Below are 18544 nucleotides of genomic sequence, written 5' to 3' on the forward strand. Positions count from 1 at the left end.
TGAAAACAATAGCCGAACAACACCAGACCAGCTTTGGAAAACCGCTATCATTGAATTGGGAGGAACTCAGCCCAATAGATAATGCTTAAAATGTCATGGGTTTGGCCACATAGCCTCAAATTGTTCAAAATGACACGTCATTTCCATGGTAGATGAAGCTAAACAAGAGGAAGATGATGTTGTAAAAAAAGAAGAAAATAATCAAACAAGGAAGCAAGGCATATATGCGGATTAAGGAGAATTAATTGTGATAAGACGACTCGTAAGTGTCGAATAGTCTTCCAATAAAAATTGGTTATGACACAACCTCTTTAGAACCCAAATCATGGTTCGGGACAAAGTTTATAACCTTATCATCGACAACAGAAGTTGTGATGTGGTTTCAACAAATATGGTGAAGTTTCGGCTAACTACACAACCTTATTCCCATAATACCAGCTCACAGGGCTCAAGAAAGGAGCTGAAATTAAATTCACCTGACAATGTTGGTTTAAGTTTCGATCGATCAGAATTTCAGAAACAGATATTATTTGATGTAATTCCTGTGGACGCTTGTCATATTTACTTGGTTGGCATGACCGTTATATGATTCATGATGGATATAAAATCAGTTATTCATTCATCAAAGAGAGAATTCAAACCACCTTGAAGCCAATGAGGGAGAAAATCCAACCGGGGACTGAACCCAACACTTTTCCTTATTCACTATTTTTGAAAGGCCTGAAGGAAGTAGCTACGGGGTCCTCCTAATCATCACCAAATTTTTAGGGAAAAATTTACCTGAGCCTACAAAGAATAAAAATGCTAGTTATGATTCAATGATACATGCCGCACAACATCAAACTAAATTTGATCGTTGTTGGAGGCAAGACACTGATGTAGGTGCAGAGACAATGGTGGGAGGAACTCCACAAATAATCGCTTGCTATTTCAATTATCCAAGGATGAAAAAATTGGAGGTGGTGATATTGATACAATGAGACACTTCACCGTAGGCCTAGAAAGAATCTAGATTCCAGAGAGAGATTTGATGGTGATCATAAGCAAGTTCATGTAGGAACGAATGCAGGGCCATTGGCTTTTACTATTACTTGTCAAGGAGCTGAAGCCCAAGTATTTGAGGCAGCACCAAGATCAGATGGTAAGCGAGTGAAATTTAAATGCAATAGTGATGAATCTCAAATGGCGGAGAAGGATGCACATTTACAGAATAGTGTTGATCCGGTGAATGTAAGGGAGGACACATGCTTGGATCACCGATCATGACTTGACAGGCGATTAGAATGTGAAACCAGTGTTAATCCGAACAACAATAGGAAAACAAATATTATTATTGAATTCAAAATAAGGAAATACAATCTCACAAATGGAATAGAATTAGTAGTAGACCCGACACAAACACTCAAACTAGGGTGGATCTCAGGGTGGTGGAGGTGATCGGCAAGAGGTTTGATCCTCCGGAGAGGATCAAAGAGTTGGTGAAAGGCTGGAAGGCATGACAGCAACAAAGGTGTGTGGCTAACTGCGAGGGGGAAGTGCGAAGCTGCAGGAACGACAAGTGTGGTTGCTGTCATCGACGGGGGCAGCAAGAAAGAGGGGACTGGACAGCGGGGAATTGGCTGGGAGGTGCTATTATGGATTGCGATAGCAAGAGAGGATGACGACGAAAACGAAGGAGAGGAGTTGTGCAATAACAACAAGCTGAAATGAGAGAAATGTGTGGATGGACAATTGGAACTGAAGGTTAACAACAAATAGGTGTGGCGGTAGTGGCTGAGGATGTGGGTGACTGAAGGACAGCAAGAAGACGACTATCCAGAGTGGCGACAACGAGGACAGACGATTGGAATTGGAAAACTACAATAAAAATAACAATAAACTACTGTTTGAGGGGGGCTACAACAACGGAGGGCTGTCAGGAGCGACGTGGGGAGGATACAAAAGGGTATAAGGAAGAAAATCACCACCTCAGGAGCGAGATACAACCGGAGCAACACTCAAACCCTCAGATATAACCCTCGAAAAGAAAAACATAGACGACGACGACTGTCCAGACAAAAAACACCCAAAAACTGCAATCCAAACTTTAATACAATATATATATATATATATATATATATATATATATATATGAAAGGACTAGAAATGAAGAAAAGATAAAAGGAAACGTGCTAAAATTTGGAAAAAAAAATTAAAAGGAGTAGCATTGGTTCGATCCGCCTCACTCACGTGACCCAGGATGACGCAGCTTACAATCACGGGATTGCCAGACCCACAAGATCGAGAGACCCCGCCCCACGCTCCCATGTCAAAACGACTCCATTTTCAATGTCTCAGAGTTGGAATTGGAGACCCAAGTTGAATCTTCTCCAAATCCAGGAGAATGCCGCTAGAGCTTGAAGAGTTTTTTGCTCTATTGTTCTTGCGGGGTTTTATTTCAGTCTTTTGTTTTGTGTCATGTGTTTTTCTATAGTTTTATTTCTTTGGATGGCAAACATGTAACTAGGAAATGTCTTAGCTTATATTAAAAACTTGTAGCAGTTTTGGGAGGCAGTTTTGGAGAGTTTTTTTTTTCCTAAAGGTTGGCTTTGCCTTTCTTGTGGTTGTATCCTGAGGTGGCTTTCATTAGGTGATTTTACCAATGTTATTGTTAGGACAAACTTAATTACAACCATTACAACTTATCAAAGATAAACTAACTCAAGAAGGAAAGAACTATGACATAACAAAAAAATAACATGAGAGAATAATACAAAAAATAGGAAACTCAAAATTCCGCAGTTTATGAGTCAAGTCAGTTCAAGTAATTTAAAAGAGCATGGCGGAGTGGGCTCTATTAAAATTCTTCAATATTTTCCATTAAGTTGTTGATTTATGAAAAGTTTTTTTGATTTACAAGAGTGATTGAATATATAGACTTCTAGCCTAAGAAGGGGAAGGTGGGCATTATTAGACATACTAGCCTTTATGTTTAGGGTTACGGATAAAGAATATTTCTTAAACAATTTTAATTTAAGAAAAAAATATCGTTAATAGAATCAGAGATATCAAAAACATATGACATTTTGTTAAAATAAAAAAAAAGTTCCTTTATCTTCATTGTGCAAAAAATGATTAGAAAACCTTTTCCCAACAAATAACCCAAGAAACTCAATTTGATGATTACATTATGTTGATGAAAACAAAAAAAGAGGAGACTCGAGCAAGATAAAACAAACCTGCGCTGTACCAAAAAGACTGAAGTTCCATAGCTTAAAATGACAAAAAGTCCACTTGAAAATTAATTTTCAAAAGTAGCAAGTATTGAAATTTTATTTCTAAATTTCTTACAAAAGCTGTGTTTTAGCAATTTATGAGCCGCAACCCTGAAAAACTTTCATAGCATAACCTTCTAATATATGTGTGTGTGTGTGTGATGGTAAAATTGTCTTTCTTATTCCTCAATTGAAAGTATATTTTACATATTTATATATACTCTCATTTCTATAAATCAGGAATATCTCTAATATAGAAAATATATTTTGTTATTAGATAAAAAGATACCATTCTTGCTCATTGATACCACAGTCCAAAAGAAGTACTTCAAGAAACTCAGATCTTTAGTATTAAACTGAATTTGAAGAAATGATTTAAATAATAAGATTCCCTATCCATAATAATAATGTCATCAACAAACACCGTCAACAAAATGATCCTAGAAGCAAATCACTTGTAGAATACAGTTTGATTACTTTTACTCTTATGCATCCCAAACTTTTCTATTACTTAGCTAAATCTTCTAAACCATGCCCGAGAGCATTGCTTCAATCCATAAAGTAACTTCTGAAGACGACACTTTCCTAGATCCCCCTCTAAGCAACAAACCCAAAAGATTGCTCCATGTATACCTCTTCTAAAAGATCAGGCAGAAAGACATTTTTCACATCAAACTGGTGCAGGAACTAATTATTCATTGCATTCAAGGACATGAAGAGGTGAACCGGAGTTAACTTAGCTACCAGAGAGAACGTGTCGAAATAGTTAATCCCATAAATTTAAGCTTAATCCTTAGTAACCAACCGAGCTTGAGATGCGTTACAGTCCATCAGAATGAAATTAAACTGCAAATACCCATTTACAACCAACAACCTTCTTACTAGAGGGTAATTCAACTAGTTCTCAAATTCCATTTTCAATTAAGACATGCATTTCATCAATCATCGCTGCCCACCACCAAGAATCGGACAGGGCTTGTTGAATAGATCTCGAGACCTTAATAGAGTCAAGGGAAGAAATAAACAAACAAGAACTAGAAGATAATTGATTATAACTAACACAAGAGGAAATGGGAAAGACTCATTGACGTTTACCTCTTCGAAGAACAATAGGTAAATTAAAATCACCAAGAGGAGGATCCACTAAACAAAATGACACCGGTGTAGAACTAGGATTAGAGGAATAAGGACTTTTACAGTAAAAATTAGTGATAGGTGGAGCGAGACACAAGTGGTGGAGGTGAAGTTGGACCAAGATCTGAACTGATGATATTATGCATTAACTCATCGGAATCTTATGAGGATTTTGGCACCGATGAGTCATCAAAGAATAGGATTTGTTCATGAAAGGTAACATCAATAAAAACCATGTAGCTGCTTAATAGAAAAAAATATCAATATCCTTTTTGCAAGAGAGAGTATCCTAAACACACACACCTTAATGAATTAGGGCCCAACTTAGATATCTGTGGACGAATATCACGAACAAAATAAGTACACCCAAATACATGCAGTTCATTGGGAAAGGGATATTTAGTTGGAAATAAAACATGGTAGAATATCTTGTTTTGTAAAACAGTAAAAGACATTCGATTGATAAAAAAACATGCAGCAGAAATTGCATCAACCCAAACATGTTTTGTGACATACACGGGAAGCATACCGAGCCCAACGATGAAGCCATTTATATACACTGTGTGAGTGTGTGTGTGAACTAGAAAGATTACATCTATGGTGGCATAAAGTGCTAAATTTTTTAAAAAGCTTTTTTGATAGTTTATGAGATGAGTGAATATGCAAGAAAGAACTCTAATTGGAATGAATCGGGGCTAATTCACTCCAGAAATTTGAAAGGTAAAAAATAGACTATGCGAAGTTTAGAATAATGCTCCTGACACAGTTATGTTTAGCAGTTAAGGGTTGTAGTTCGAGGATAATGTGGTCTTCAACAGCAAGCCAAAGCATGCAGTGATGTTTATTGGCTTACTGTATCAGCATATTATGGGCGCTTGAGGCAAAGTTTGTGAAAAACTTTATCAATATATGTAAGCCGTGTGTACTTCATCGACAGTGGAAAATTGATCAATGTATGGTTCTATAGATGGAGGTTGCTAACCACGGAGAGCTTGAAATGGTTACAGATCAATGGAAGCCTATGTGGAGATATTGTAAGAATATTGAGCCCATGTTATGAAATTGACCAGTGTGGGATTATCCATGATATAGCAGCGCAAACACTGCTCAAGCCCACAATTTGTGACTTCATTGTAACAATCAAATTGCACATGGTGAGTGGTGCAAAAATGAAATTTCATCCCAAATTGATTGAAATGAGTCTACCAAAGTGTGCTCATGAAGATTCTATCATGATAAAAAACTATGATTTTCGGGATGCCCTGGTGTCAGTAGGTTCAATTAGAAACATGAAGGAGGTGAAAGTGGCATTGAAGAAGGGAGGCAAAGACCTGAAATGAGTCTACTTCATGAAATGACCAACTACTACCGTGGTGGTAGATTGGTAGTACATAAGTACATAATTACATTATAACATCTTCCCAAGCTTTTGCCTGAAGCAAGCCCATTGACGCCAAAGGTTGGCATTTGGTGGCCTGACAAGTCAATTATCTTTGTAAAAACTGGTAGACATTGATTTTATGTGTCACCATAGGATATATTCGCATAGAAGGTGCAAAGTTCTGTGGATTCCTCTCTGACCACTAACTACACTGTTGTGCTATTAATTGATGAGATCAATTTTGATGACTGAGTTAGAAGCAAATACCACTAAACCATGTTTCGGGATTAGGCCATCTTTCAAAGTGTAAGCTGGGTGAGCAACTAGGTTGCAACTAATTTTGTTTTAAAGCTACAATCAAATTTAGTTTAGCTGAAATAAAATTGGAGATGAGATGGAGAGGATAATTAAGTTTAGAGAACTGAAACGATAGTTCATGTATTATCAAGAAGATAGGAGAGCATGTAACACTGAGTTTAATTTGAGTAACACAGGCGTGACAAGACGGGGGATGAAGTATGTGAATCATCATTTTAAGGAACAAAACCCTTGTTTTGAACTGAACAATTTCAACATCCTGAGAAGAAAAATAATAAGGCGTGCGAAGGAGAGGAGCGGTACACGAGGTGATGCCGTTGAATGAAGTCATTTGAGATGAGGGTGATGCCGACTCCGATCGTGAACGCAAGCATACCTAGGGGGCACAATTTACACATATGAAGGCAACGACAAAGGTGTGAGCAGCTCATGCATGATTTGAGTGTCGAAAAAGACTGGGCAGAGAGAAGAAACAGAACACCACGCAAGCAGCCGTGCAGGCAACGCCGAAGCTAGCAAAGTTGTGCAGTTGGAGTAGAAATAGAGCGAACTCACGATCTGGTCTCATTGGAGCAGGGGATGACGGGAAAGAAATCTATGGCAGCCTTGCGTACAGGAGGGTGGGAGTGAAAAATCTTTATGTGTGGGATTGAACAATGATCAGTGATGAGCACACAGATTTTCAGAAGAAGGAATTCGGTGAAGCAGAACACTTTTTATTATGTTGATATGCCATAATAATGGAAATTTATTAATAAAGAATAATTGACATCTAAAATATATGTATATTTCATATATCTTGAAATTTAATTAAGAAGATAAAATTTTAAATAATGTCTTATGATTAACGTTAATGAAATTAGGAAAGTTTTTTTTTTTTGAAAATTTTATTAATTTCCAAATTCTAATAATGAGATAAAATTTGGAAATAATAAAATTATAAAAGTTTAATTTATAATTTAAGATTAATAATATAAAATCAATGTATAATAAGAAACAAATAAAATACTAATAATAAAAATATAACAACAATAACAACAACAACAACAACAACAACAATAATAATGATAGAAGAAATTTAATTCATAAATCATATGTTTCATATTGTAAAATGCAATAAGTTTACCATATTGGCTGAGAGCGATGTTGATGTCAATACCGATGCGTTTGTGAGTACGATGAATGGAAAGGTGGATTCGATAAGGCAAAACAATGGGGAAAGTGTTCAAATGTCATTTCACTCATACAAGTAGAGAGAAATGAATTGAACTACAGTAAGAAAATGAGAATTTCAGTGATGGCTGTCAAGTTTTGAACAGAGTAACAATATTAGCTTGTGAGAATAGGAAACCCACAAAAGGGCTTTAACCATAGTGGGTACTGGCCATGTCATATGGCTTTGAATCTTGTCTTAGTTGGAAAATACATAATGAAAAAAGATTAAATGCCAAAGGTTGTCAACATTATTGTGGCCAAACAAACACTTCGAATAGCGGAGATGAAAAACGTTTGAAAGGAGGAAATAAAAAGATAGTTTGAAAATGTAAAATATAGGCTTGTAATATTTTACAGTACACCAAAATATTATAAAATAAAAAATTACAAATTTCCCTAAAAACGATCATAAAATAGAACTCATAATGCTCTAAAAAGGTGGAGGGTGCGTTGATGAGACAGAATGGCATCAATATGAATTTATAATGGTCTTAGTGTATGCGGAAGGCAAAATTATGGATGTTGGCAATTCATATTTGGTAATGGCCGGCACAAAGATACAACTTGGAAAAAATAATTGTGCCTTGCAGTTCATCCAATATCTTGCCGATTATAGTTATACAAAATTGTTAGGAATTGTAGGCTGGTTTAATGCGTGGTAGTCAACACAAAAAACTTCACGTTGCAACCTTTTTTTAATAAGCAAGACTGGAGAGAAGCATGCGCTGGTGGTTGTTAGAATGACACCATAGGTCAACATTTCGTTTATATAGTTGATTATTAGCAGTAGGTGTACTGATATGGTCAAAATTAATAGCTGTTGTTCCTTATTTTAGCTAGATTTTGTGGCCATATGGGCATATAGGTGAGTGTGTAGGGTTCCTCAAAAAGCTTTTGGTATTATTCTACAAGAGATTGGATCATAAAATGAATCGGTGGAGGTCAATAACAAGACCTATCTTAGCGGCATAAGCATAAAGCACTTGTACACCCAATAACCAAACAAGACAAAAAAACATTGGCAGTTGAGCAGAGCTCAAAGTCGGGGGAATGACTGGCCAGCCTTAGTTTCAGGAAGGCAATTTGGCTCGCTCAACAGGACTCAAAAGTTTACTCTTACAACATGATTGTGAAGGAAGCCTTCGACACAATTGTAAGAAAAGTCTCTCTCATTCCACAATAACTTCTATTAGCAAGAGTTATTTTATAGATAGTGGTGATTTTAGTGGGCAAGGTAAAAAATTGGGAAGGGTTAAAAAGTTGTTTTCATCAATAGATTTAGCTTTAATAAGTTAGTTAAGCGCAATTGGCTAATTCAGAGGTGTGCAATGAAGACACATCACTATGAAAACCGGATGTAAAATATATTCGCAAAAGAGATTCATCTATTCCCACAATTTATTGGATAATGTTTCAAACAAAAGATGATAGCATATGATAGTGGGGGTTTGTAGCAATTTGGAAAGCTATCCTTATAGAATGCCATATTTTGAAGGTCCGTAATAAGTTGGAAGTGTGACGAAAAAATCTGCCCATGAAGTTCAGATTTTAGTGAATTCAAGGTACCATTCTTCGGATGGTCTATACATATGGAAGTATGTAAGAGTAAGTTTATCTGCACTGAAAAGGTTGTGCCAACAGTAGTAACGTTTAATTTCGTGGACCCCTATTTTGGGTTACTATTGATGTATCACGGCATTGTAACCCATATTGATTGAATGGGGTTTCTCCCACGGTTTTCTGCATGCTTGATGGAGTAATAGAAGAGTTATTGCAAGTGTCATGGTGAGGGCTGAGCTAGATATGCTTAATTTCTAACAAGGAAGGGCTAAGCTAGACCTTACATAGAATGTGGATTGCTTTAGCAAGCTATTCCTCCACTGCTGCTATTTGTTCACCAATCTATGATGCGTGAGTACCATCATCCATGTTGTGCAGTGGATAATCAAGGAAGGAATAAAAAAGAACACCAAAATAACATGGATTAACAACTATTTGTGAGTTTGCAGGAGGCTTTGAAAGGCAAAGAGATCAAGGACTGGATGGTTTCGAGTAGAACTACAAAGATACTTAAGTAGAGGAAGAATAAAGTGGAAGAGGCTTCTTAAAGATTTTCATTGCCTTCATATTGTTCCCATTACATCAAATATATCGTAATCACTATAGTGATTACAGCAATATTTACAATTTACTAAAATGATTACAGCAACATCGTAAAACTACCCAAAAAATCTAACGAGTACCTTGGATAACCCTTAGCATACAAAAAAGGGCATCCATCTTGGGATATAATAAACTTTGCTTCAAGGAAAAATAAGTCAAAGTTTAGTTACCCATAAGATCATCCACGTCTACTCCTTAAATAAGTAACAGTCTTTGAACTACAATGGTTTACGACGCTTTCATCGGACTCATGGTGTGTTAGTTTGATCCAATTTGAGCTTCTCATTATGCTCTCAGCTGCTAAGATGCTTACTCCTAAGAAGCCCCTACCAAAATCTTATGTTTATTTTGTTATGTTTTTAATTAAAGTTAAAATTAATCCAATATTTCAAGTAGAATCAACATCAAGAAATGCAGTACTGAAATTGATAATAATATATATAAAAGATGAGACATGCATTAGGGAACTATTTGGCTTAATAAAATTCCATGTTCTATTTTATTTACCGTGTTCGTTTGCATGTTGATTCCTTTGAGCGTGATACAAGTGCAGCTATCAATTCCAGAGGAATTCTCTCCTGGTATTAATGTTATGCTTGAATTTATGTTTCTGACCTTTTTGTTCTTTATTCTTTATATCTACATAATTTCATGTTGGTTTGTTACTGTGATTGATTTTAATCAAAATTGTAATAATTGGCTTTCTTTTGGTGTTGTGCATCCTACTTAATTGTTTATGTTTTTATGGTTTCTACTTTATTGTCAAATTTCTTTAGTTACAGGATCAATAAATCATTGTTGGGCGCGAATTTTTATAATGTTTGGTATACATAGAAAAAGAAGAGTTTAAATTTTAATCGGTGTTCATTGAAACTGCAAATTTTAAAATTGATTGGTATTAGTTTTAATTATTGCATTATTTAGTTGAAATAGAAACTCGAGATTCTCTAGTATTTTAAGCCACCAACTGAAATATAAGATTCCAAAGGATCAAGTATAAAACAATAAACAATCAACTAAATTTTAGGAATGGCAACATGGAATTTATGGATTTGGGCACTTAGATATCTTCGCTAAGCGGTACTATTACTTGGTGATATACAAGCATAAAAGGATGCCAATGCAATTATGCTAGAAACTATCATGAGAAAATGCATGATGTCCTGGTAATAATGGTAGCTAAAGGGTCACAATTTTAGAGATGGGAAATGAAATTAGCTAATACACACTGTTTTTGAAAGCTCGCTGCCCATTTCCATAGTTCGTAGGCACAACGGAATTATTTCGGTTTGAAGAAGAAAGCTGATAACCTCAGGATCATCAACCTACAAAAGAACAAAAATAAAAAATAATTAAACTGAAAAAAAAACTCAAAAGCACAAAGGAATGAGATAGTAATCACAATAACTAAATAATAATAATCTTAGAACGAAAGGTTTGCTACAAGCAATAATACTTACAAACTAATAATAAATACCAATATGATCATAAGAATGTCATGCACAAACTGGTAACATAAATGCGATGTCATCCTAGCCATTCAATTTATGCGACTGTGACTACAAACAACTAGTATATATATATATATATCATCCTTAAATATGAAAAATTCTTAAATATGAAAAATTCTAGGTGAATAATAAGACAAAAAGATACAATAAGAAAGACTAATATGTTATTCAAGAAAATCAAAGGTACTAGCTGTATGCATTAACACACTTATTATTCAAACAAGTTACCTTCACAAGCGCCCCGATTACTCCCAAGCTGGTCAGCCTTAGATACTCGAATGGCCTGGTTTTGCTGGTTGTATTTAAGAAAGGGTACAAATACAAAGGTATATGTGCTGCAACAAGAATATCAATTATAAGGCCTTACGACTGTTATTTTTTAATTCTACTTGATATCATTACATCAATAACAAGTACTTAAAAGATATTATATCAAGTAAAATGATTATTTGCAATCACATTGATTTAGACAAGGCACAGAAAACATTTAACAATCATAAAGTTTTTCTAAAATAAAAAATAAGAAGATATGCTGAAGTAGCTTAAAATATTTAAACAAAAATAAAACAAGTGCGTTAACCAATAGCTTCCCTCCTAATTTTACAATGCTGTCCAAATGCAATACTCTATTCTAATTTCTACTCCTATCGTGTATGTTTACGTGTAAACCATACTAACTTCTACCGTTCCGCAATTGAGAAGTTCCTCTGCTTTTCACAGATCTGAATTTTTTTGACTGCTTGGAGGGTTACATTGATGTACTTAAGGCAAAACATTACCTTCTGTATTTTATTGTCTCTTTACCCATTTTTCTTCTAGCTTAAAAACAGGATTTATAATTACCTAAATTAGGTGAGTTTAATCCAATAATCCCCTCAGGCAGACTATGTAGGAAGCAGTTTATATTTTATGATAGACCATTTTTTTTACATATTCCCACTATAAGGTGCTCAACTCTTATATTTAAAAAAAAGGGCCCAAGGGCTAATTCATTAAAGAGAAAAGATACAGATAAGTTGTATGGGTGGGCCCAAAAAATAGACACCTAACCCATACGGTACAAAACACACAAAAAAGTCAAAAAGGGTACATATAAAAATAAAAAAAACCCAAAACCACTAGGGCGCTAAAAAAAGTTAAGGTCATCACAATCTGGTCCTGTCTCTGGCTTTAGTTCTCGGAAGGGATCCAGCTAACAAATTGGTAAGGTGGTAAGGTGCGTACCATTACCAAAAGTAATCGAAGTATCATCCATAAGACTCCTGAGTTCAAGTAGATCTCCATTCTTCTTCTTCCTCCTGGAAGTGTAATCCTGTCATTTCTCATCCGAAGAATTAGTCTGATGAGGTGGTAGAGCTGCAGCAGAAGGATTACCAACTATAGTACCTGTCGGCACTATTTTGGTTGAGGAGTTGCCCGTAAGAAGCTGTCGGTCGCCGGAATCAAAATCCTGTCGCCTGCTTCGGATGGACGTTTTAATTTACATATATATATATATATATATATATATAGTTTAGAAAAATATGAAATCCAACTAACCCCATATTTTTCATAATTTAAATGAAAGAACACTGTACCTCAAACCCTATATCTATTCCGAAGGATAAACATAAAACTTGAGGATGAGACTCAAACAAATAAATTGAGAAATATATGACGTCTGTTTGGTCTGCGAAACCGTTTTATTTGTCGACAATTTCCCCTATTTAATATGAAGGATTAAATATAGTTTATATTAAACTAGGTTCGGACAAACTTCCTATAAAGGAAAGCTCTTCTAGTTAATTACATCTTAAATGACCGAAGTCACCTAAGAAAACTCTCGATAAAAATCAGGAAATTTTACCTTCAAATATGTCAAAAGGATAGGACATTTCAACGAGATTGGACAAAGAGGTGTGAAAGGGGAATGATTCAAATTTGGAACTTTTGAAATCCAAAAGGAGAAGAACTAGAAGATGTCATAGCTCTTGAGGAGAATCTCGGTGACTTCCTAACTATCCTATGGTTGAGCTTCAATTTCAGGGAGAATTATTTAAATGTTACATCTTGTCAATTTTATTAGTAAAGGCTTACATTTATGTGATACGGTAGCACAAATAGCCTGGAAGATGTAAGGTTTTAGATCGTGACGAATGACAACCTCAAAATTCTAAGACGATTTAGGGCTTAAATTGTACAGCAAAGCTGTACAAAGACTTAAAGATAAGGTGAGGATCTATGTTGCATAAGCAAACGACCTTATAATCTTATGGCTTATTGTTAATTCTAAGGAATGATTGGTTTAGCTGGAGAAGACATGTTTTGTTGTTGATGATGATCGTGCTGGCCACCATCTTGCCGTGACGAATTTGAGTTTTATAGTGTGTCAAGTTATGATGTCAAATCAAGTGACCCTATACGAATCTATGATTGCAGTTATTTAAAAATTTATTGGGGTATGTTAAAGTTGATTAGAGCGACACCGATTAGGATCCTACGGTTCCCTCATTTCGGTAGCACTATTTTCTATCGAATTCACTTAGTCCAAATGAATTTACTAAACTCAACTTAATAAGTTTCATACTTTCATTTAGACCATGAAAAATCTCGTTAGCAATCGTAGGTTACCTCCTCCGAGGGATTCCCAATTATTCGATAGAGATTTTTTAATTTAGTTGCAAGATAATTGTTATTTTGTGTGATGTTTGTGATTAAATTTTGTGATGGTTGTGATTAAATTTTCAATTATTTTATATTTTGAATGTTGTAGCGGTGAATTTTATCTTAGTTGATTTTAGTTTTGGTTTTGGTTTTACGGCTATCCTACCAGTTTTAATTTTCATGCGGGGTGACATCGTTATTTAACATGCAAGTTTTGTAATCATAAGAGTACAGTGTGGAAAGTATAGAAAAAGACGATACTGTAAACTGTAAAAGCGTACCTGATGAGTCTTCTTGTTCTACCACCTGAAACTTAAAATACATGTAAGAACATTTTATGTAAAGTGGGAAAAATAAGGTTCTGGTGATCTACCAAATCCTAAATCATATCTTGGTGGGTCCCTATTAGTTTTATTAACGATGATTTTTGTTAAGCAAAACATATTAAGTTTAGTAGACCTCCGAGATATCCAATAGGTCTGGAGAAAGAAGCAGGTTCATGCTTCCCTCTTACCGCCTGGTGAAAAGCCTCAAGCTCATTTACACTTATTACATTATTTAATAATTCATCTTGTAAATATCTCCAATGCTCAATGAACATTGGTATTTCAATTATCCCTAAGAGTAGGATAATTATCATTTATCACTCAATTTGAAAATTATGTGGGTGAAGACCCTTAAAAGAGACAAGTTAGTGTTATTAAGACATTTAGTTAATTTCAGTTTTAACTTGGTCTTATAGTGTTTAATTTCCAGTTATATTTACTTTTCTAATCCCATTTAACCAAATTTGATCTAGGTTAGGTCACTACTAAGCCCTTAAGACCTTGGTGGATGTCTTAATTATTTTAAAAGAGATTAAATTTTAAATGATAATAATTCATCATAAAAACATTTGAATGTCACTTGAACATCAAATAGGGGTATTAAATTAATGAGTTATTAACACCCAAAATCATACCCCTAAGTCTAGGATCATTTAATTTACTAGACTTCCAAATGTTAATAATTTAAGAAATTACAAATTTATCCTTTAATTAGAAAAAATGTGATTGGTTTTTACCAATTAATCCCTTGTGTTTCAGTCATCCAAATATGTTAATAAGGATAAAAAATATTGCCCATTTCCCTTTCTTGAGTTAAGCCTAAATAGTAATTAAGGCTAAATTTCCAAAATTATATTTTTGCCCCTACGGCTCTAATACTTCATAATTCATCAAATTTAATTCAATTGACTTTGTAATTTGCATCCCACCTCACTCATGGGTCAATTAAGACATCAAAAGAGAAAATGTGAATTTTCAAATTTTAATTTAATTTACATATTTATTTTTATGCAAGAATAGGATTTTTCAAAGAAAATTTCATAACTAGACCAAAGCAAAAAGGCAAAGCCTAATCCCATGAAATTTTTACTGGAGTGTTAATTAATTATAAAATATTTTAAAAGTGAAAAATTAAGTTTAATATTTTTATTAAATCTCTTTGAGGTTAAAGAACCCATTGAAACAAATTTCACATTTTTCTGATTTTTCTTTGAATTATTAGAATTATTTAAGTGAAAATCCATTTTTTAGTCTTTTAAAAATTATTTTTAAACTAAAATTTAATATCTTCACTTGAAAAATTGGGAAAAAAATATTTCAATTGCTCCTAAATACTTAGAAAACAATTTAGAACATTTCCATGAATTTTATTAATTTTGTAATTTTTATTCAATTTTTAATTATTTAAATATTAAAATAAACTTAAAAAAATAAAATTTTTATTTTATTTACAATTTTATTTTTAGAAAATCCCTCTGATTACAGAGAACTCCCAAAACCAATTTTTATAACTTTTTGAGTTGCATTTTAATTATTAAAAAACAATTTTAATGTCAAAATGGTATTTAACTTAAAAAATCAATTTGAGTTATCAAATGAGCTTCAAATATTTTGAAATTTTTATGGGGAGTTCTCTGAACTTCAAATTACAGTTGAGCGAGATTAAAAACCAAGTCATTTCGATGTTTACATTTCTCAAATTAATTTTCTTTTTGTTTTGAGATTTTTTGAGAGTTAAGTGTGTTCTTAATGACTTAGTTCATGAAAAATTTTTCAAAGAGTTCTCTGGTCACAGAAAACCTTTCAAAATTTTCTTGAATTTTTCTAAGCAACATGCTAATTATTATGCTTATTTTATGCAAATCATAGACATAAACTTGTATTTTATTTACAATTTTATTTTTAGAAAATCCCTCTGATTACAGAGAACTCCCAAAACCAATTTTTATAATTTTTTGAGTTGCATTTTAATTATTAAAAATCATTTTAATGTCAAAATAGTATTTAACTTAAAAAAATCAATTTGAGTTATCAAATGAACTCCAAATATTTTGAAATTTTTATGGGAAGTTTTCTGAACTTCAAATTACAGTTGAGATTAAAAACCAAGTCATTTAGATGTTTACATTTCTCAAATTAATTTTCTTTTTGTTTTGAGATTTTTTGAGAGTTAAGTGTGTTCTTAATGACTTAGTTCATGAAAAATTTTTCAAAGAGTTCTCTGGTCACAGAAAACCTTTCAAAATTTTGTTGAATTTTTCTAAGCAACATGCTAATTATTATGCTTATTTTATGCAAATCATAGACATAAACTTGAAAAATATGAATCTCTGACTAGAGATCTTCTCTAACTTTGGAAAAATCAGAGAATGTTTCCCACGACAAAGGCAACAACATGCCAAAATATCAAGTCATGGTAAAATGTATACATGCATGGAGAATTAAAAAACTCAAAATAGTATTTAATTAATTAAAAATAAAATATACATCAAATAAACTTCAAACCATTTCTATATTGTTCTCCTCTATTCAGTGAATACTAGGGTGTTTTTATTTTGTTTTTGTGATTTCTCTACACCAAAATATGAATTTCTAAAGTTAGAGAGCATTTTTTGAATTATTTAAATCCCTATTTTTTTACTTAAACAAGCGACGCCGCATCAACCTACGGCTGCTCCGAAAACACACGTGGCGCGCTCTGGTTGGACGCCGCCATCCACGTACCGCTGACTAAGCCCGCGCTTTACGCATAGAGTTCATCTGGCTAGATCGCATTCATTAATGAGATAAACGCGCGATCGGATGACTCCCCGTCATCGTTCCCAAATAGGCTAACCGGAGAACCATCCACACTAAAACCTTAAGATCTCCATCTAGACTCAATCAAATCTTGTGGGGTTTGATCCTATGAACTCGTCTAAGTATGACGAACACATCCATATGGTAAACATGCCATTAAATTAATTATAATTAAATGGAGAATCAAAATAGGCTCGGGAAGCCGGAAAGTTAAATCCCTTTGCTCTGACAAGAGAAGCTTCAATCAGAGGTGTTCGACACATTCGTAGAGATCAAAGGAGGCTAAGGATTAAGCCTCTATTTATAGTGAAAGGTCTACACCTGAATTTGATCAAGGCCAGATTTGGGTGTTGGTCTTGAGCTATCTTAGAGGCTCTGTATGAGGGGGATATCTTCTTCTTTCACTGTGATGATGGTGTGGGTGAGTTTAATTTGAATTTGGTGCACTGTGGAGGTGTGATGGAGAATGTCCTGTCTCCGGCAAGAATTTAAGCTCAAAAATTGAACTCCGGTAAGGGGAATTGGGGTAGAGAAGTGGTTGGGTTGCACTGAGGAGGTCTCAACGAGGCTAGGGGAATAATTTAGAGGGGTCACCTTGAGAAAATTTCAGCACACCCTCCATGGCCATGGAGGTGAAGCTTTTATAAAAAAAAGATTAGGGTGGCTCTGTGGGCCAATGTATGGGTGCAAAGTGTTCCTTATTTGGAGGGCAGAGAGACTCTAAATTTCAAAAGAGATGAGGTGGACTCTAAGTTTGAATTGGGTATGAATTTTTGGGTGGTGGCTCACGGTTTTGGCTCCTCCGGCGACTAGGCCGGCCAACAAGGCTAGGGGAGATGACCAGGAGATCAGGTGAGCCAGGGGAATCTGTCACAACAATTTATTTGGGCAAGTGTTTAATTTTAGCAAAAATCCTTTAGCCTTAAGCAAATTTGGAAGCAAATCCCTTAAGTTAGGGAACCTTTGGTCCATGGCTCATTTGGGTGGTTCCATAGGACTTAGCCTGGTCAATAAGGTCCAAAATTTGGCTGTAGAAGTCTTGTCTTGACCAATTTGACATGGCTAGGTCAATTTTCGTGCATGGGTCCAATGTGGGTCTAAATGACCAAATCTTGGGTTTGGGCTAGGCTAGCCATGACTTTGAGTGCAATTAATTGATAAACATTGTCTAGATGATTGTAATGATGATTTTTGGTGAAGGATTGAAGTGATTTTGAGTTCAATTGGAGATTCAATTTGGAGGATTTTGGAATTTTGGTCACTTTGGGCATGTTGCGTTAGACTTGGGTCTAGATTGGGCTAGGCTTGAGCTAAGTCTAAATTGATTGTTGAAAATAGTCAATAGAAACATCATGAAGAGTTTTCAATATAAATTGGGTGCCAATTTTGGGGCTAAGGCAATCAATTTGGTGGAATTTGGAGACAGTTAATTTGGAGCAAATTTGAGGATTTTTAAACTTGGGCTAAAATTAAATGAAATTGAGGCCTCACCAAGGCCAATTGAAGGTCAGCTTTGATGCGTAGGAATATTATGAAAAAATTTAGGATTCAAATTGAGGCAAATTGAGTAGGCTATGGGGTTTAATTGGTGAGATTAAGTCATAGGGCCAAAATTAGAAGTTTGACTTAGATCAAAATTGAGCTCAAAGCATGGGCCAATTAAGCTTGAATTTGGTTTAAATTAGTCATATGAAAGGTGAATTTGAGTTTATGAATGAAATTGGGGGAAATTGAGATAAAATTGATGGACATTTAAGGTAAATTTGGGGAAATTGGACCTTTAAAGGCAATTTGGGGGTT

At 34.5% G+C, this 18544-nt stretch overlaps 1 protein-coding gene across 4 annotated transcripts in view; it reads right to left on the reverse strand.

Moving 5' to 3' along the window:
- The window catches only part of LOC110021100 (cell differentiation protein RCD1 homolog), a 56866-nt gene that overhangs the window by 2578 nt on the left and 35744 nt on the right, over positions 1–18544 (reverse strand). For all 4 annotated transcript variants that reach the window (XM_020719437.1, XM_020719438.1, XM_020719439.1 and 1 more), the window contains 2 exons: positions 11205–11311; positions 10695–10790 (listed from right to left, as the gene is read on the reverse strand). In XM_020719437.1, the coding sequence (XP_020575096.1) occupies positions 10695–10790; positions 11205–11311 (203 nt within the window). The remainder of the gene's footprint in view (positions 1–10694; positions 10791–11204; positions 11312–18544) is intronic.

The sequence above is a fragment of the Phalaenopsis equestris genome, unplaced genomic scaffold, assembly GCF_001263595.1.
Source record: "Phalaenopsis equestris unplaced genomic scaffold, ASM126359v1 Scaffold000121, whole genome shotgun sequence".
NCBI classification, from domain to species: Eukaryota; Viridiplantae; Streptophyta; class Magnoliopsida; order Asparagales; family Orchidaceae; genus Phalaenopsis; species Phalaenopsis equestris.